This window comes from Rhea americana, unplaced genomic scaffold (genome assembly GCF_003343005.1).
Source record: "Rhea americana isolate MKP2758 unplaced genomic scaffold, rheAme1 scaffold_23, whole genome shotgun sequence".
Classification (NCBI taxonomy): domain Eukaryota; kingdom Metazoa; phylum Chordata; class Aves; order Rheiformes; family Rheidae; genus Rhea; species Rhea americana.
In genome coordinates, this window is record NW_028186346.1 from 4109594 (window position 1) to 4126602 (window position 17009).

The 17009-nt window shown below is 33.9% G+C and overlaps 1 protein-coding gene across 1 annotated transcript in view; it reads right to left on the minus strand.

The window, feature by feature from the left end:
- The window catches only part of UGGT2 (UDP-glucose glycoprotein glucosyltransferase 2), a 102776-nt gene that overhangs the window by 23584 nt on the left and 62183 nt on the right, over positions 1 to 17009 (minus strand). The window contains exons 24-29 of the mRNA XM_085305966.1: positions 15187 to 15282; positions 13754 to 13856; positions 7182 to 7261; positions 5369 to 5558; positions 4365 to 4523; positions 1811 to 1896 (exon numbers count right to left, since the gene is read on the minus strand). Of these exons, the coding sequence (XP_085162092.1) occupies positions 1811 to 1896; positions 4365 to 4523; positions 5369 to 5558; positions 7182 to 7261; positions 13754 to 13856; positions 15187 to 15282 (714 nt within the window). The remainder of the gene's footprint in view (positions 1 to 1810; positions 1897 to 4364; positions 4524 to 5368; positions 5559 to 7181; positions 7262 to 13753; positions 13857 to 15186; positions 15283 to 17009) is intronic.

Sequence of the window (17009 nt, forward strand, 5' to 3'; positions counted from 1 at the left end):
TTTACCCCTGGTCACCCCTCTCAAAAGGGCAGGGCAGAATGAGATAATGCACAGATAAGAGCAACAATGATTAGAGATACAGACAGCCTCTGCAAGAGGAAAGACTGTGTTAGGATTTTTCACTTTAGCAATAAGAAATCTGAAGGAAAATAAGAAGTTTATAATATTATAAACATAAATTCATCCACATTTATTACAGAGAAATAACTATATCTATGTCACGTAAATTCAAACAGAAAACCAGATGTAGAGTGTATTAGCTCTTTCTTCTTAATAAAATACATCTTTAAATAATTGACTTGCTGGAAAGCAGCTCTGCAGAGAAGGACCTGGGAGCGCTGGTGGCCACGAATGAGCCAGCAACGTGCCCTTGTGGCCAGGAAGGCCAATGGTATCCTGGGGTGCATTAGGACGAGTGCTGCCAGCAGGTCGAGGGAGGTGATCCTGCCCCTCTCCTCAGCCCTGGGGAGGCCTCATCTCGAGTACTGTGTCCACTTCTGGGCTCCCCAGGACAAGAGAGRCATGGAGCTACTGGAGAGAGTCCAGCGCAGGGCTACAAAGATGATGAGAGGACTGGAGCATCTTCCCTAGGAAGAAAGGCTAAAAGAGCTGGGTGTGTTCAGCCTGGGGAAGAGAAGACTGAGGGGGGATCTTATCAATGTGTACAAGTACCTGAAGGGAGGGTGTCAAGAGGATGGAGCCAGACTCTTTTCAGCAGTGCCAAGCAATAGGACAAGAGGCAACAGGCACAAACTGAAACACAGGAAGTTCCACCTGAATATGAGGAAAAGCTTCCCTGTGAGAGTGACAGAGCACTGGACCAGGCTGTCCAGAGAGGTTGTGGAGTCTCCTTCTCTGGAGATATTCAAAACCTGCCTGGACGCGATCCTAACATGCTCTAGGTGACCCTTCTTGAGCAGGGGGGTTGGGCTAGATGATCTTCGGAAGTCCCTTCCAWTCTCAACCATTCTTGATTCTGAGAAYACTTYRAAAACTATAAACCAGTRAATAATTAGTGCTTCAGCTTTATGCTATTTTTCACTTATGGAAACAAAAGTGATTCAAATTTTAAATCACAAYATAGTATAGTGTAAATAGATGTCTAATCAGAATGGAGAAGTGGCTGAAGAGAACCATAAAAAGCAACTATTATYAAAAGGATGTTGAAATAGATCAAGTTTTTAAACAAAATATATTGCCTAAATGATTTTTGGAAGAGCTAGATATTACAAAAACATCCTCAGAGAACAACTAGTCTGAAATGAAAGACAGTTATCTCTACTTAGAACCAGAACCTGATTAAAAACAGTATCAGGCCAGAATCATCAGTAAAATTTCACACATAGATCAAGTCTGCTCTTGGAACTTCAGAGTTTATGATTCCAGTTAGAAATATATATTTAGAATACCAAGAATATAGTCAGAGTCCTGGTTTATTTCCAGGCTCTCGATTTACACATGCAATTTTAAATCATTCTCAAAGGGATTATACAGAACACTTCTTTATTTTGCCACTTTGCTGTGCAGAAATATAGTAAAATTTGTAGCTATAGAGCTTTACTTTACCAAATATCCTCCTGAAAAAGGAGACTTTAAATGTTAGTTTTAGGTTTTATAACTSCTCCCACTTACCCTTCTAGAAAATAAAGGCATTTGTTATCAACTTTAAATGATTATTTGCTCCTTGTTCTACTGTTTCATGTTATCTTTGTTCATTTTTCTTCAGTAATTTCAGAATTTTTAAAAAYATGCATTTCAAGCAACTTGTTTATAAGGCATATGTATGTTCTAAGGATAGCTTACTACTTACGAGAAAACATGATAAATCTCTTCAGATCTTCCTTTACGCAATCTCAGTGTCCAAGCACCTGGATTTGCTTTTAGCTGAAAATATCCCTATGAAAAAAAGGGACCCAAAAAAAGAAAGTTCTGTTTCCTTTTCAGAATCGATCACGTACACACACAAACATCAATTATCCAACCCTCAGTACTGCAGCTAAAGTTATTAACCTAATGCCATGCTAGCCTTGGAAGTGATACAGCCAAATATCATCTTTCTTTATGCCCATTTTAATGTCTCTTATTGCTCCATTTGTTTCTAGCTGAACATATACAAAATCTCCATGTACAACAACAAGTAAGCAAGCAGTGAAGGAATTAACTACTAAACAAATTCTAGGATGAAAAWTTTATTTGAAACTTCAAACTTTCGTCTGGAACAACTTCCCTAGTCAATACAGCTCTTTCYCAATTTAGAATCCCTGCATCCAGCTACACTGTGTGAATACCAGACAAAGCAAGGGGTGGAACGTGAACATTAAAGAGCTTTGTCATGWTAAACACCTTCTAGTATTGAGAAAGTATTCAGTACTTGTCTAAAAGCCAAAGATTCACATTTTGTTAAATGTTTTATTCCTTATAATACAATTTTCACAGAGAATGGCAGATGGCTAACAAGTCCTAATTGTCAAAATCAATCTTTCTCTATGAAATTACCTTAGCCAATACAAAATTAACCTTTCACTTCAGAAGTAACAAGAACTTCAGTGTTACAATAGCCAAGTACTAAAATGGAAAATATTTTTTTAGAGAAAAAGAGAAAAAGAACAGACTAAGAATTTAAATTATGTAAGAAAAGATCATTTTTATTCTAATGTTTTTAGTTGCATTTTAAGCAGTCATTACRACTGCTAATTTTCAGCCTCATAGTATCCTGACAACTAATATAGCCCTCATTTTTAAAAATTAAATATGATTATTTTATTATTTTAAATGATATGACAATATGATTAAAATTATAKTATATATTATAAATCTGTGTGATGTTTTCACAGTAATTGCTTTCTGGATGTGTCTGCTGATTTCTATTAAGTATAAATGGAACCTTGATGATTAGCTTGAACTAGATTCCTAACTTTAATATGTCTAAAATTAGATTASAGAAATTGCACTTGGCAGCATTCGTTGGCATTTACAAGAAACAGTGTTTTCCTATAGCTATGCTTTTCAAGAGAGAATTGTTAGCAGAACTGGAGAATGTATCTCAACTATATTTTGGCATAGCATCCATAAAAGCAAAAAATATTGGTTCAATGTCTAAGTTTCTATCCAGAATCAAACATTCCAGATCATGAGCTAAAGGCAGAAAGAAGGTTCTAACTAGACAGTACTTTCAAAGTAACTGTAAGTAGTAAAGTTTGTCTTTCAAAAATTGATGCTTTCAGAGATTTGTACTCACTGGAGAATGCCCAGAATTGCAACCAGCACAGACAATCAACTCAAAATAAGGAATGTCTTGCTTCAAGTATATCTAATTATTAAGCAATTCACTAGCATTTCAGTCTTTGCAGGTGCAGTGATAGGTTGGTCAAACAACACWAATACCATAGCTAAAATGAAGTAATTACGACAGAATTCATTATGCAGATAGTGATCACTTATATTAATGCTTTTTTTTCCCCAAAAAAGCTGACTCACTGGGCTGCATATGTATTTTTCACTGAAAATCTTTCTTATCTCAGAATCCCATTTTTAAATTTTTTCTCCCCCTAAATTATATAATCATGCTGTCCTATTGCTTGTAATTCCTATCTTTTACCTTCCGCAAGAACAGAGTAGTTTTCAATAGTTCTAAGAAACACACATTTCATACAAAACCCAATTTCATACAAAAACAAAGGAAACAAATACATAACTTAYGAGACCTAATTTAGACACAGATTATTTGTTGATGAAAAATGTAGCACACCTCCGTGTTACCTGGAGCATCCCACACTGCCACCTAGCACAAACGCTCAGGTTTTCTTGCATGGAGCTTTTGACAAGACACAAGCATGAGTTTACTGTCTGTGCTATATTACCTACTAATTATCAGGCTACTAACAACAAAAACAATTATTTTGGATGACCAGAGGAACTCTCAGGTGTGGATCTGTCCCACTGCTGTTTTAAGCACTTAACTCAGGCATCCAGAATAGACGCTTTCTTTGCCTGGACCCTTGTGAGACAAAAATGGCTACCTTAATCAGAACATGATTCATACCTTATGTTTGTCGGTGGAATCTCCATCTGTAGATATATACCTCCTATCATCACCTTAAGACAGCTAGACTGCTAGTTTAGGCCCTTCAGTTAAGGATTTAATATTAGGCTAAATTCAAATCTATGTTAGATCAGAACAGGACAAAAAGCTGGGAGAGTTAGAGATGTACTTTCTCTTTTGCAGATGATCTCAATTCTGGAATAACTCCTGTTGCTTTTAATATTTCTAATTTGCAACACAGAGGAATGAGTTTAAAGAACAAGAATCTCAAAAAGAATTTTCTTGAAGAGCTGCAATTTGTACTTCTGTACTTAATACTTACCAGATTGGCCATCACAATAGTATCAACCATGACAGGATTATTCTTTGTGCCCAAAGTGAACTGCAATCCTCGAGGAGGTTGTCCGGTCGTCACATCAAAGCAATGTCCTTCAAGTAATAGATATTCTAGCTCATATTCTGCTGTAACAGTACCTTTTATCTGTGGAAGGAACATTTAATCACTAAAATATGTTTTAAATAAGTGAAAAAGCAACATATGACAACAACAGACACGTTGAGTACAATTTACCTCAACTAACTTAAACTGTCAAAAAGAGAAAGGCCCTTTCAGAGGGAAATTCACTCAGTTTGGTATCCAAGATACAGAGGACCAACCACCCTGCAGAAGTGCCTCCCTCTCTACATTGACTATAAAAGGACACTGAGACTCTCAGCTTTGATAAGGTAAATCCCAACCTTTGATTTTACAATACACTATCTAAATGCACAGTTTTAGCGGATTAAATACTTTTAATATTTTGTGTATATTCAGTGACTGGAACAAATTCAGTGACTTTGATGCTGACAAATTAAAAATATATTAGAAAAATTCCTGAGCTACAAAAGGGTCAAATGTATTTTAATTTATATAAAAAAAATAGCAATATATTCAGATTTATTTAGAAATACACCTAGATCAACACTATTACTACCAAAATATAAAATACTAAAAATTAAAAGGAAATAGAGCACAGACAGTACCCCTTGTTTAATTGCTCAAAAAATGAATACTTTCATAAACAATATAAAGCTCAACACAGCAGATAAGTTGCTGTTACTTCTATTCTGCTTTCTGATATTTATTATTTCATTGCTTTCGAGACTTATTTTCAGAAGAAAGAATGTGAAGAAAGATGATGAAATTAAAAATAGACTGACCAAATAATCAATTACATTAGTAAGTATTTCTGGAAAATAGAGACAAAAATCCCCAAAGATTTCCTTTTTCCTCTTGATGTAAAAGATCCAACATAAGTTTTATAATGTTTACAAAATGTTACTTACGTCCTGCAAATGAATGTTATCAAGATCACAGGAACTGTTCACTACTTCAACCAACCAGCTTTCAGGAGTGATCATATTTAGAGTCAAAAGGGGCGATTCTGGTAATTCCAGAAATTTTGCCAGAGGTTCAGAAGGAAGGTGTTTGTTGATTCTGTAAGTTAATTCTGGTTCCAGAACAAACCGATAGAAGCTGTTGAAAACAGAAATGTTCAAAAAAATACATTTATTAAACTATGAAGGCTGAGTTCCAAGTATGAAGTCTTTCAAAAGCATTTTTAATTACACTGTTTACCAAATTAACGATATTTGGAGGCATGGTAGTTCCCCGTTCCTGAGGAATATTGTCAAATAATACCTATACCACCTMAAATGAGCTAGCAGATGAATACAGAACAATAATTCACTTTTGATAATTTTGTCTGGGAAAATATAGGTCTCCCACCTGCATTCTCAATGTCTGAGAAGGTAAAAGCCCAAGAGGGGCACCTWAACATCTTGAATTTGGACAGTCTTGGCTTCTAAGAACCTCTGTTGCTAGACTAAACAGAAGCAGCAATCCGCTAAAAGAAGTGTCCTTAGGACAGAGTTCCCGACACTATCAGCAGCAAAACGAGAGACCAGAGAAAAGGAGCAGTCTCTCTCTTCCTAATCAAATCTTCCCTTTCTCCACAGGGAAAAGATCCCTGGAGCAACAAAATAATGATGCTTTCCTTCCTTCCTCTACTGATAKTCAACAAAATAAGAAGAATTGCAACAGAGGAAGAAGAGTATTGAAGATGGAGAGACTGAAAACAGTGAGTACTTCATATAGAAAAATAACATCTAATTGCTATATATATATAAAAAAAGTAAAACAGTAAGAAAGTGTCAGTGCCCATTTCTTCCTTTCACATTTCCCAAGCCCATGGAAAGAACTAGGCATTAAAATCTGCCATGTGACTAACTTCAAAAGTGATTGTGAGAGCATTCACCTAGGATACTCAGAAGACTGATGATGACAATACTGCCATCCAATATATGAGGTTCAGCTCCTGTACAACTGAGTAGAAACCAAGGCCTTGTGTTTTGTAGGCAAGTAGTTTATTCTCTAGTCTACTGCATAAAGGGCGGGCACTATTACCAGTTCTCTCTCATATGAAAAGAATAGGTAAAATAGTTACTAAAGGGCTGGCAGTGCCTAACATTTCTCTTAGAAGGAAAGGAAACCTCCCTGGGGAGTTCAYTTAAGCATAGATGTCTATAACTGAATTAGTCATCTCTGGTCTTTATAGCCAGTTAATGAAACTTTAATTTAAGGCACTATTTTTAGGGTACTACGTTCTTAATGAACTACAATGAGATCTTATGGTAACATCTCAAACGTAGACTGCACATTTAGTCAGATGGATTTCATCTATAAATTAAGTGGAYTGAATCTGTGAAATTCATTACAGTGTGAGGGGATTGTAAGAAGTGACTAMGTTAGGGAGACAATCTTCCTCAGAAAGTTTTCACAGGGATGAGACACATGTATAAGGAATTTTTAAGTGAGATATGTTTGATGGACTAGAACAGTTCCCTGTGATATAATGCTTAGCATCTTAGTGACGCAGTACTTCAGTTATGCACCTAAATTAGAATGTCTTTTTCTCTAGATAAGTTCAAACTGCTTCAGTAATACTCAGCATATATTTTAAGAAAATATCTAGTACAACAAATAAACCAGAAATATAAACCATTGTTTATTTTTATTTTTAAGGGAATATATACTGTTAAGGCTTTTTTCTAAACCAAGTCCGATCGCATACTTTAAGAGCATCTCTAAACTACTCACCTCTTCAGTGGCACTTCTGACAGCTTAGATCTGCAGTTCAGAAACAACCTGAGTTTCATATTGATAATGTCTTTGAGGACCTACAAAAAACATTCCACGTAAAAAATGGTCAAACTTTAAAAATAAGCCAGAGTTATTCTGGTGATGTATCTTTTTGTCATTTCTCAACCTTCAGCAGGTATTTCAAACATTTTAAAGTTTTACATATATCTGCATATTAAGGGCTGTTGTCAGTTACTTCAAATAAAGATTTGACCTTTTCTAAAACTGTGTGATTTAGCACATAATATTCTTGATATTCAAAATGTTAATGTTTTTCACTAGTGATACAGTATTTTAAAGAGCAGCTATTCCCATCTTCCAATGCATGAGTAAATTATTATATTACTACTTCTTCCTTATATTATTTTCTAGCTTTAAAGCTCTTTGAAGTTTGTAAGTACAGCACATGCTTTTTATTCAATAACTGAACTTAGAACAGTGACTTGTACTCTTCCTAAAGTGTTGCATATAGTAAACTGTTGAACGTAATAAAGTCCAGAGAATTATTTTAATAATGTCAGCAATGGATTAATGATGTGTTAAACTATTAGATCAACTTCATAATGTATCAAAAAGTTAAAATATGTTTACTTTTTCTCAGTTTCTTGATCTGTTCACATTAATTTCTAAAATACAAATTTTTTTGATGCTGTTACATAGAAACCATAATGTTAGGACAGCATTTTGTTTTTATTTCTGTAAGCAATCTAACTTGTTTAGAATTAACAAAATCATTAGTTTATTTACAGTGCTTTTAAATATCTTTACCAAGTTATCTTCATTTCTGAGATTTCTGATCCAAGCTACTTATTTGAAAGCACAAAGCAGTTTTGTCTACCTTCATGGTTATTATTAGAAAAATAAATATAATAGTAAAGATAAATATAAAAATGGTATCAGTAAGGCTAAAATTACATAATGGTAAGTAAACTAGGAATGAAACAAGACAATGATTATCCTTAAATCTCTCTATTAAGATAACCAGCATTTTTCTTTCCCCAATTTAACCTATGGCTACGTGTACACTTTACTACAGTGCAACAAATTTACATAGACCTAGGGACCTRTTCTGCTCCTACCTTCTCATCCTTTGTGACTGAAATACTATTAGTGAAAAACTATTGAGAAAAAATTAAAGACAAGGGAGTGATGTAAGGATGGGAAAAAGTGAAGAAGCAAGAAACGAGGACCTCATAAATCCATCTGAACAGCACTGTTAATCAATGTTTTTTTCATATCCTCAAAAGCTTATAAGATTAACACATTTATTTAGAATTAACACTTTTTTTTCAGAATTAATTTAGTTATACAGTACTTGTAGCTTACAGTATGAAAGTTTCAAGTAAATCTTTTCCTAAACAGAGGAAGCTTGAGGAACAATTTGAAGGCAGAATAAAGTTTAGGAATTATTATAGTCGTTATTGGATCTGCGCTTTTTAAAGGCATAGCTATATATGCATATTCATCCATATATTCACAGCCCAAAATTAATAGTTCATATTATTATCTATAATACTTTTATCATAAAATTAAGCTGAAAATAGTGAGAATAATTTTTGTGGAGACCATGAGCAAGAGGAAAATAGAAGTTTTAAGCCTAAATGCAAAATAGCTGCTTACTGGAACCTGTTGGGTTGTGTGAGTATCTGGACTGATAAAATATAACAAATGATGCAAAACAAGAGCATTTCAACAAAACCAGGAAGAATAAGTAGCATTTTAAGTCTGCTTATTTCCAGAAATAAAGTAATTTTAATGTTTACTGATTAATATCCTAATAAATAAAGTATAAAGAGGGAGAGTGTTATTTGAAGTTGGCTACAGACCACCAAAATTGAAATAGAAAGCAAAGTGAGCAACTCTTGAAGCATCTACCATTCAGAATAAAAAGCATTGGTAAAACGTGTTACATGTTTCATCTACTAAAACATACTCTGAATTCTTAACATTAGAGATAACAATTTTCCAAATAAAAATGCTACATCCAAAGTAATTGAAACCTATATTAGCCTTTAGCTTCAAGACAAAAATCTGCTCCCACAAGTAAGAACCATGTTAGTGATACTTCAACAATCTGGAATGATATTGTTTGTTATATGCAGGATGAAGACCAAATCAATAATTTATGTATGCTTGGTGATCTAAAAGGGACAATTTAACACACCTGGAAAAAGCTAAATCACAAGCGAGAGAGTTTAATCAGAAACATGAATAAACATTAGAAACTGCACAAGATTGTTTTTATCAGATGCTCAAACCAATGATGTCCAATCACTGAGAAGGAAACAAGTGCTGGTTTAAGAAAATCCAACCCCCCMAAAAAATTGCAGTTTAGAAGTGAAGTGAGGCAACTGTAAAAAACAAGAAAATCATAAATGAAAAAGAKGAAATCTGGTATTAGCAAAGATAGAAATTGTAGGAAACTGCTAAGGAAAACAAAATATACAGATAGTAAAAGTAAGGATAAAAAATTTTTAAAGAAAGTTGTAAACAAAAGGCATCAAAGAAAATGGTATTTATTACTTGATGGGGCTATCAATAAAAAGGATGAAAGGCCAATGTGTTCAATAAATATTTATGTAACAGTTTTGAGAAAAAGACAAATGAAGTCTGTAGATGCTAGAAGTGGGAACGAACACTTTAAGCCAACAATAACCTGAGTAGATGCTTTAAAAACAGCTAATATAAGTTTAGAAGATAGTGGAAGATAGAAACATAACACACAATAAGTAGATGAAAAGTTGATTTTTTAAACAATTCTTAAAATGTAGTTGTAGACATTAAAATAATTATCAAATGGCTCTGCTTTCAGATGGGTCTTAAAGGACTGTTTTATAGCTATCCCAAAGATTTTTGTTTTTAATGGGGAGAATGCATAATCTTAAGATGCTAAAAAGATCATCATAAATGATAAATAATGAAGGCAGCAGCACACACATTTAAAACAATTTGATGTGCAATATTACCTTACACAACAAAACATTGTGCACTTAACTGTGGCCAAATGAAAAGTCACACATCCATGTACTAGACAAATCTTCTTCTGGGAAAAAGTGACCTTGAAAAGGATTAAGTTATCATGCTAGGTATTAGCTGATCATGAAATTTAGTACAGTATTGTAGCTAATATAATACTGTCATTCTTAATTAAAATTTCATAGGAATTGAAACAGGGAATCTCTAATAAGACTATGAGAACGTATTACCTCTRTGGGGCAGCACAACCGCTTCTGCAATACTGAATTCAGTTCTGTCATTTAGAGATATGAGGACATCAAAAGCCAGAGAGTATTCAAACACATGAAAATGATTACAAGATTGGAAAGTCTTTTTTACAGCAAGGTATTCCAACAGCTCAGTTTGCTTACTTTAACCAAGAAAATGTTAAGGGGAGCCTGGGAGGTTTGTTCAGACAGCATTTCATATTCTTACAAATGACTGAATTATTTCAGTTCACACGGCATGAAAATGTTTTAAATCCAAGTTTCAGCTTGCATGTGCAATGCCTCAGCAAAATGTATACTGTCAGTTACCACACCTCATCTGAAAAGCACTAACTCACTAAACCATGGTAATTCAAACAATCACTGAGAACAGTGGGAATGCCACCATAATATGAAGCATACGCATCGCAAACAAACTTTTATAATAGAATTTTCAATGTAACTGACAGGATGATGAGAAGATGAATGCYTGCAGAATGGAGCTAGAACAAAATTTACAATTTAAAGTCTGGGTTTAACAGTGAAGTTAATTAACTGCTGGAAAAAGCTAAGAACTGTGATGCACACTCAACCACTGGCAATATCTAAATTAGGATTAGATTTAAAAAATWATTCCTACTTCAAATGCATACTGATAGAAAGATGTCCTGTGACCTGTGTTTCATTGGAAGTCAGAYTAGGTTATCAAAATGGGCTCCTTCAGAGGTTCCTCCTCACTTTATAAACAGAGTAAAGAGATATTTCTCCCTTGAAAACACAAAAAACAAGGAAAAAAAGGCAAAAGATAATTGACAGGAAGAAAGAAAAAGTTTGATTTTTCTCTTCACATTTTTGAGCTCTTTGACTTAAATACCTAGTTACTGGAACAAGAGAAAAAGAGCAGCACGGTCCAAACAGTTTATATTCCCAGAGCAAAGCAATTAGGCTAGGAAATCTGCTGACTGAAGTCTGGGGGGAGGTAGTTTGTTCAAYGGTACTATGAATAATATTTTTTCATACGTTTTTGGTGAATCATAAGCAAAAGAACTCTTCCTTTTCGTCCTCATCTTTACAATAAGCGATTTCTCCTATTTTCACATTACTTTAGGGACCACATTTGTAACTTTAGGGCCTATTAGCTGTTCCATGTATTCTGCTGAGAGCTAATGTGGTCAAACCCTGGTCAAGCTAAGGTTAGTTTCTCAGGATCTGCTGTAGACAACGACTGTTGTCTTGTCTGGAAATATTCAATGTTAAACTCTGAGACAAAAGTTTTTGAGAAGCGCAAAAACAAGGGTTATATGGGAAGTATTACCAGTCTCTCTGGTAATCAAAAGTAAAGATACAGAGAAGTTTTTATGACAAAATCTAGATAAAAACAGATAAAAGCCTTGGCTTTGTTCTAACACATTCAGTCTCACTGATACCTCCCCCAAGCCTCAAACAGCTGCCTTCTCAAACTAGGCAGTAAAGTTAGCATACAGGTTAACTAGAGCTATTTACTCCTTCTCAATTTCAATTCTATTTAATATGAATAGATTTTTTTTTATTTCAAAAAATATTATGAAAAGACTTCTTTGAAGTGACTATTAAATGACATGAAGTAATATTAAATGACATGAAGTGAAGCGTGTTTTCACCAGGGCAAAAAAAATCATACAGTGGGCACATTCAGGATGGACTGGGGCACTAGTCATGTTCTTTGCTGTTGTAGTCACTACACAAACTTTGCATCACGAACAGTTACCATTATAATACACTGGGCACCAGTACAGTTATGTTGTTTAAAAAAGCTCCTTTAAATAAAAGAATATCCCAGTCTTTAAAGTTTTCAGTATTTAAGTCACCTATACATATGGCAAGATAATGCAAGAGGCATTCATTTAGGAACTTTCACTTTCCACCCCAGTGCAGATGTCTGCATGTTCTGTCAAAAATTCTTCTAGAAGGTCTGTATGTCAGATAGAGGTTGCTCTTCAGACAATCGGATTTTTTTAAATGTGCATGTTATTTTAAGTTGRTTAGGAAAAAGAAAGAAAAATAATTTGAAAAAGGCTTCATCTGAATTAAARCATTTCTGATTTGTTTAGTTTCAATAGCATTTCATTACTATCTCTTCAGGRTTGGCTTCCTGAATAGGGCCTATAGCGCCTATGAACCATGCAGCATCCCTGTTTGATAAATAAACTTAATACATTACAGGAGTCATTTGCCTAGACATGTGTWTTGCTCATCAGAGAACCTGCTTTGAGAGAAAGGAGACTTCTGAGCTGAGCTAAAAGGATCTCAACGCAACTTAGGATAACACGAACTTTTGGCTGAATGGAGAGACTTCTCAGGTTTCATAATCAAAAGATTTTCACTTGGTAAAATCAGGCTTTCCTTTTAACTGAGAATRGTAATAGAGAAGAGCTAATATTTCAGAATCTCAGAACAAAAGTGAGCATTGCAATAGCAGAATTTTTCATGAAAATTTTAAACATATTACTTAGCTTAAAGCTTTTAGTTATGAAGAGCAATTGGATGCCTAACATTCCATACATAGAACAGAAAAGGGTATGAAAATGGAAGTTTTTATGAAACTTTCATAATTATTGTGAAGAAAAGATAAAACAGGAGGTAGCAAGAATCAAGATGCAGACTTCAAAATTCTAACAGACCATAAAGAGAAGACAAAATTTACATTTTTATGGGAAAMTATAAAGGAACTTGAGGTACAGTGATATTTCGCAGCTAGTGAAGAAYGAAAATCATTTCAGCAGCTGTGTTTCTAGGACAGTCTTTCTTTAGATGATCAATAGCTATATACAATGAAAGATTTTTAGATATTCTTGGTACCAYTAATCAACTGAGAAATACCTTTCCACAAGCTGAAAGGTTTATGGTCCAATCTTCTTGCAACAGTGCTATGGGCCAGATTTAGTCCATCTCATTTAGGTACTTTGGAAAACTCAGGTGCTTTTGTTTAATGGAAAGAAGCACAWGCCTCTTAAGATTTCAAGATGGAAGACTCTTCCCCTGTAAGTTAGGCAGGCAATCTCCCTTTCCATCTATTAACTATAAAGAACATTTATGCACTCACTTTTAAGAGGACTGGTTCAGAGGACATCTAAATTTTACTTGCAAATATGGTGCTTACAATGATGGATTAAATCATCCCCAACTTCTTAATATAAATTTCAATCATCAAATATATATTTTTTAAAATCATTAAAATTCTGATTACTCCATAAATGCTAGACTACACTGTATTTCAAAAGAAGAAAATAAGTTTAATACAAATTAAACTACATATATGCAAATTAAAAGAAATCACCACCATCTTACAATCAATAAATGAGCCATCTTCTGTGCTTCTCTTGTCAATGGATCAACAATAGCAATAACATCATAGAATGGTTGATTCTGCTGAGGATCTATTTTTACTACGCTGTTAAAAAAATGTTAATAAATAAGTGACATGAAAACTCTAAATTAAATTTGTGGAAATAACAAACATATGCAGGCACAAATCTGTAATATCAGAGCTGCTTTAGATTTTATTGCTCACAAAGACATTTCCCTCGTTTCAAATGTTTATCATTGTCTCATCCTGCGATATCACTAGAAAACCAACAGCAAYTAAAATGTATCATTAATTTACCTAACTCCATAAGGGTTACTGGTTAAATATATACTGYATTACTAATTCAATAAAATAAAAGGAAAACATAGAGCAGTGTCTAGAACCCTTTACAGTTTCTTTTACTGGTATCTATATTTTAGAAGTGCCACTGGTGACACAATTTTAAAACAACAGTGGGAAAAATGTTAACTGAAAAAAGTGAAACTTGATAGGATGAATTAGCTTTATACCTTCCAGAAAAGAATTTTGTAACTTGATAAACTTGGTTGAAAGAAGTCAAGAAGACTCCACTTAAAGGAATCCGGATCCATAGAAAGGAAATGGTAGTAAACCTCACTTTGAAAAAATCATGTCCATTTATACACAAATTGGAGTTTTCCATAAAAAAAAAAAATCTAGAAACTTAACTAGCATTAGTGACGACACACTTCTTCCAATAAAGCAGTAACATTATTTACTCCATGGTGTTATTATACCCTTGAAAAAGGTTTTAACCACTTAAAAGGGGCTGCTGACTTTATCTTTTCAGCTAGTATTAGAGACAGAGCCAGCACATTGGCTGCTAGAGCATGCACAGTATGCTAGAGTAGCTTTGCCAATAAAAACAAGTAAGGAACTGGAAATACTATTACAACATTTTTTTTAATTTGATCATGATTCCTGTACTATGTCCTTTTAGAAGATGTACCTTTCCTTGCCCCAGAAAATGGGAGAGCTTAACCCAAAAATGACTCCTGCCAGTATCCTGTTACCAAGAAGATAGATTCCCCCAAAACTTATCTTCTGATTAAGAGTTACAGATGTGAATCTTGGGATTTGGSGTCTCTTTCAATATCAAGAGAAGACATTTGTGGCATATTGACTTTCTAAATCTAGGATTAGTAACTCTAGGAGTCAACATACATAAGCATGTTAATGCCACTAATAAAACTCTCTAAGTGTAAATCTGTAAGCTGAAGACAGATCTAGTTCTTAGGATCCAATCTAATTGTATTTTATGATTATGCTGAGCACATGAGCTGTAGTGAAGAGTGACACAGCTAATCCACAAACTATTAGACAAGTATTACAGTGTTACAGTTACATTCTAATATCAAAGTACTATATATGCATTATCATGAGAGACAATACTTACCTGTGTTGTTCTTTGAGTAATTCAGCATCTTGTCTCATCTCTGTTTTAGGCAAAGAGGAGAGTAGGGCATCTATTTTCATAATCAAATCACTGCCACTATATTAAATGAGGCACACATAATTTGCTATGTTTTTCATTAGAAAAGGAATAAAACATTCATATTTTACTGTCTGTCTGTCTATACTAGACACTATTTMAAAACCCACCTCTCAAGCATGGACACTTTAAAAAGATTATCACCTCAAGATTTGTAACTTTGAGTGTAATTTCTAGCATGGCAATGGTCAAGAACCATTAGTGCCTTATAGCTCAGGAACTGTATGCTTCTTAAATTTAACAGATGCAGAATTAACCTTCAGCCTCATAGTTTGCATGGTGCAACCTTCTGATATTTCTAACTCTTTATACCTTTTATTTGCAATTTATTTGGTTGAAAAAAAATCCTCTGTGACAACTTGTCCAAGTAGACATAAATGAACAAAGCTTAAGTTTATTTGGCCACATTTTTAAAATTTATTGTATTCCTTCCTGGAATTTCCTTAGAAACTTTGGTAGTTTTATCTCAGTATCAYCAAGTGTTAAGGCATACTTCCTGTCTCTGTACTTATCTCCTTGACAATTCTACCTGTTTTTTAAAAATTTTCTTGATCTTGTTTTTCTGGTAGTTATTTTCTCAGTTGTGCTAGTCCTCCCAAATAACAGAAATGATACTTAGACACACAAAAACACTCAGCAGAAATTTCTTCATAGTTGGCTTGTAAAAATAATAACAATTTGCGCCCTCCCCCCCCCGCTTTGTATGTAGATTGGATGCTTAGAATAGAAATTGGCTAGTAGTCCTCTTTATACTCCTTCARTTAAGCCTTGAAGATGTATAAATGTTCTTTAGCAGTGTGTCAGTGGACAGCATTTGTCATTGCACCTACAGGTTCATTTTCTAACRATTGCCAAACACAATACACTTTTCTTATTTCAAAAATCAATACTCAAATATTACCAAGTTTTTTAAGATGCACTTCATTTTATCAAGTTTATTATTATTATTTACTTCATTATTATTTAATTAGGAATTGTAGGTATAGATAACAACTACATGTATTACCTTTCTAGAGAAAATGTTTGATTTGCTCCTGATTTGTACGTTTTAGTGCTCTTTTGAAACATAAAGAATGACCAATAAGGCACACAAGTTAAAATTAGTGCCAAAAGAATCTATTAATGGGCCCACAACATCCTTCTCAAATACTTYCAAAGGATCCCTACTGTCACCTCATTAGCCGTGTCTGAGTAAAGATCTTTCCGTAACRCAATAAAAGATAATCAACATTACCTTTATCATAATGGTTTCCCAACAGAACAGAATATTGAAAATTCAAGTTCTTAGTTACTTCTTTTTAATAAAAAATTTATTTGGAATTCTCATTTCATTTATTGCAGAGGATGTCATAAAAAAAGTAAATAGGAAAAAGTCTGTATGCTTATGCATCATTCAGTGCACACTATAAAGTATGAATTAAAAAATATACAGTATTACAGTGAACTATAGCATACCATCTTGTTTGAAAAAAATGAAATAAAAAACAGTTTATCTGAAGAAGATATTATTTCTCTTAAGAAAAATCTCCTTGTTGCAGATTCAGTTTAAGACCTTAGTTCACCAAGGTAGTCATTCCAACCTCCCAGGACAGTCTTCATCAAAACTCAAATTTCTCAAGATTAGAATATGTAAAAAAAATTACAGTGTACAACAATGTTTCCTTTCCCCAGTCACCATGAAGTAATCAAAAGCTAGTAGGAATTGACTATAGTTAGATTAACTTTTC